Below are 2,979 nucleotides of genomic sequence, written 5' to 3' on the forward strand. Positions count from 1 at the left end.
GCTAAAAAAAAAAAAAAAGAAAAGAGCCTAAATTACCCAAAACATTGTTATTAATGGACCAATGTTATCTTGTGCTTATTTTGAACTTGTGTAATTCTGACGAAATATATTTTTTATGGAGGATAAAATGTTGAAAGTTATTCAAGGTTTAAATTAATTTATTCCGGAAAAATATTCCTGACTTTTTATTATTCATAATTGTGTTAAAACGTTACTATTTTAATGTTTTACAAATTGGCATTCTGATGGCTTTATGGACTATATTTGCATTTATTAAGATTTTTGAAGCTGTTTTGGATATTAGCTGATATTTCATCTACATGCTAGCAGTTTTGGCAAAATTAGGCTTTATTTTTTAAAGTTTTTAGGCTGTTTTGGAGTTAGGCTAATATTTACACGCTAGTTGTTCTTTTTAATTTAGATTTTTTTTACGTTTTTCGGCCGTTTTGGAGTTTAGTTCATATTTAAGCTTCATGCTACCTGTTTTGGCTAATTTAGCCTTTTTATTTTTATTCTTTAGGCTGTTTGGCTAATATTTAAACGCTAGCTGTTTGAGATATTTGAGGCTTGTTTTCAAATTTTTTAGGCTGTTTTGAAGTTAACTATGTTTTCAGCTTTGTGCTAGCGGTTTTGGCTAACCTATTTTTTTTTTTATTTTCAGCTTCAGTGTTTTTAGCTATCAATTTCAGCATCTTCAGTGACCAAATTCAGCTTACAGCATTCACACTAGCATTATCACAGGTAAATCTATATATCTAGTTCATAATTATGTCAAAAAGTTACAGTTTTAAAGTTTTAAAATCTAGTTTTAGAGTGTTCAATAAATGTTTCTCCTGTATCCTGTGACCTAAGGTGAGTTTTGGATTTTGACCCCTTGTGCGACGGAGTCTGACACCCCTGGTTTTAAAGGTTGTGCTAAGCCCAGACCATTGGCTCCATTGGTGTAAATTCTGGGACTTTAATAAACTATTTCGTCTTATAAATAACTTGTGTTTTCTTAAATTTTTACTGTTAAACTTCTCTTCTCAACTCCATTGACTGTCATTATAAATTAGATTTAACATCAGATTAGACACAAAGTAAATACATTTGTTTATAAAAATGTAAACTACTCATTATCCTCCTCTTACCTTTCCAGAATACTGCGACATTTTCAACCCACTGGATGTCGTCCAACCTGGCCCACAACCACACACACAGTGTAACAGAGAAAAAGTTGGACACCCTAATTTATACGGCAGGGGGGCGAGCCGGGCAGCGGGTGACAAAGGAGGGGCCTTCAAAGGTTCCTGCTGGCTCGGCGCTTTCCCTTCATCCCAGCTTGTCTGCTGATTCTGCTGCCCGGGTGAAAAGTGCTGGACCGCAGCTTTGCAGCTCAATGGGAATGCACATGCCGTGATTCCACAGAAAAACACGGCGGCTGCCCCCCTCCCACTGGAATATCAGGTGCTGCTCAAGCACTCTACAGAAAATGTAAAATATATATATATTCAGTGCTAAAGATGTCTAGAACTTTTGTTGTTTTAACTGCATGAATTATCAGATGACAGCCCCCTCATGAAGAACTCCTGCAGAACATTTATCCGTCTGGACTTGACGATCTGTCTTGGTTCTGCTACGTTTTGCATGTGAGTGATGGTTCTGGTTTTGAGTCTAACTCATGAGCTACACTAAAATAAAGGGAAGCTGTTTTCTCTTCTCGTCTACACCACTCAGACAGGTGAACTGAGCTTCATTTGCAGCAGCACCTCCAACAACAACCTGCTAGAGAGTGTCTGGGAGGGTGGAGCTCGAAACTACGTGTAGTAGCTCCCAGTGGACAGTAGAGGACGCCTCATTGCTTCCTGGAAGTCTTCTTTACTGTTTCTTCTTATAAGCATAAAGTAAGAGCCAGACAACAATCTAATGGCTGCAAATGTGAAGAGATGGATGAGAAGTAATTTAACTTGTGGATATACAGTCCTTTAGTCATGACGACTTCCAAGGAGCAACACTGACACTGAGTAAAAAGTATCACACCTGAAGTATAGTTTATTAACGGCTTAAATATAAGTATAACAACTATACTCTAGAGCAGGGATGCCCAAACTTTTTCTTGTGAGGGCCACATGACTGTCTTCTTCTTTGATGTGGGGCCGGTTTGTAGGCTAACAGAAAAAGTGCAGCAATCACAGCCTACACACGGGAGAGGATAGAATATTTATTGGTTTAATAATAATTCACATTTGACCATTTTTTTGGGCAAATTTGACATTTAGCTTATATTTTAGCTACATGCTAGCTGTTTTGGGTAATTTATGCTTCTTTTTCAGTTATTTTCAGCAATTTTGCTGATATTTTAGCTAGTTATCAGCTGCAGCATTTTCAACTATTAGTTTCAGCGTTTTTAGTTATCAATTTCAGCATCTTTAGCACTAGCATCTTCAGCGGCCACATTCAGCTTACAGCATTCACACTACAGTAGGTAATGCTATATATCTAGTTCTTAAAATGTTTTAGTAATATTTTCTTCTCGGAAGATTACAGAAGTTAATAATTAAAATTTGTTGATGTGTGGCTTTCTCAAAAACCATACATGTTTCCGTTTAGACTGTGATTGTTACATTTTTTCTGTTAGCCTACAAACCGACATCAGAGAAGAAAACAGTTATGTGACCCTCACAAGAGAAAGTTTGGGGACCCCTGATCTATGCCAAAGTCAAGCAGTGAAGTTGAAGTTTACATTTTTTTATCTTAACTTAGAAGTGTTCCAACTCAGGCTAAAGAAGTATTCAGTTAGTATACTTCCTACACTACAAATACACGGTCTGTAGTATATTTGCTATACTTATACTCAAGTATATCTAATAAAAACCAGCTGCAGACTTTTGTAAATTTGTGAATCATCACAGCATCTTCTTCATTCTGCATCTGTCCTCCTTTTAGTTCTCACCCTTTGAATTCCTTAAATATATAGATTTCTTAGTTGATATTAGTCGT

At 36.4% G+C, this 2,979-nt stretch overlaps 1 protein-coding gene across 1 annotated transcript in view; it reads right to left on the minus strand.

The window, feature by feature from the left end:
• Positions 1-1,211, minus strand: part of crygn2 (crystallin, gamma N2) — a 4,493-nt gene extending 3,282 nt beyond the window's left edge. Inside the window, exon 1 of the mRNA XM_024279658.2 lies at positions 1,131-1,211. Coding sequence (XP_024135426.1) covers positions 1,131-1,151 — 21 coding nt within the window. The 5' untranslated portion in view covers positions 1,152-1,211. The remainder of the gene's footprint in view (positions 1-1,130) is intronic.
• Positions 1,212-2,979: the final 1,768 nt, after the last annotated feature.

This window comes from Oryzias melastigma, linkage group LG20, assembly GCF_002922805.2.
Source record: "Oryzias melastigma strain HK-1 linkage group LG20, ASM292280v2, whole genome shotgun sequence".
Classification (NCBI taxonomy): Eukaryota; Metazoa; Chordata; class Actinopteri; order Beloniformes; family Adrianichthyidae; genus Oryzias; species Oryzias melastigma.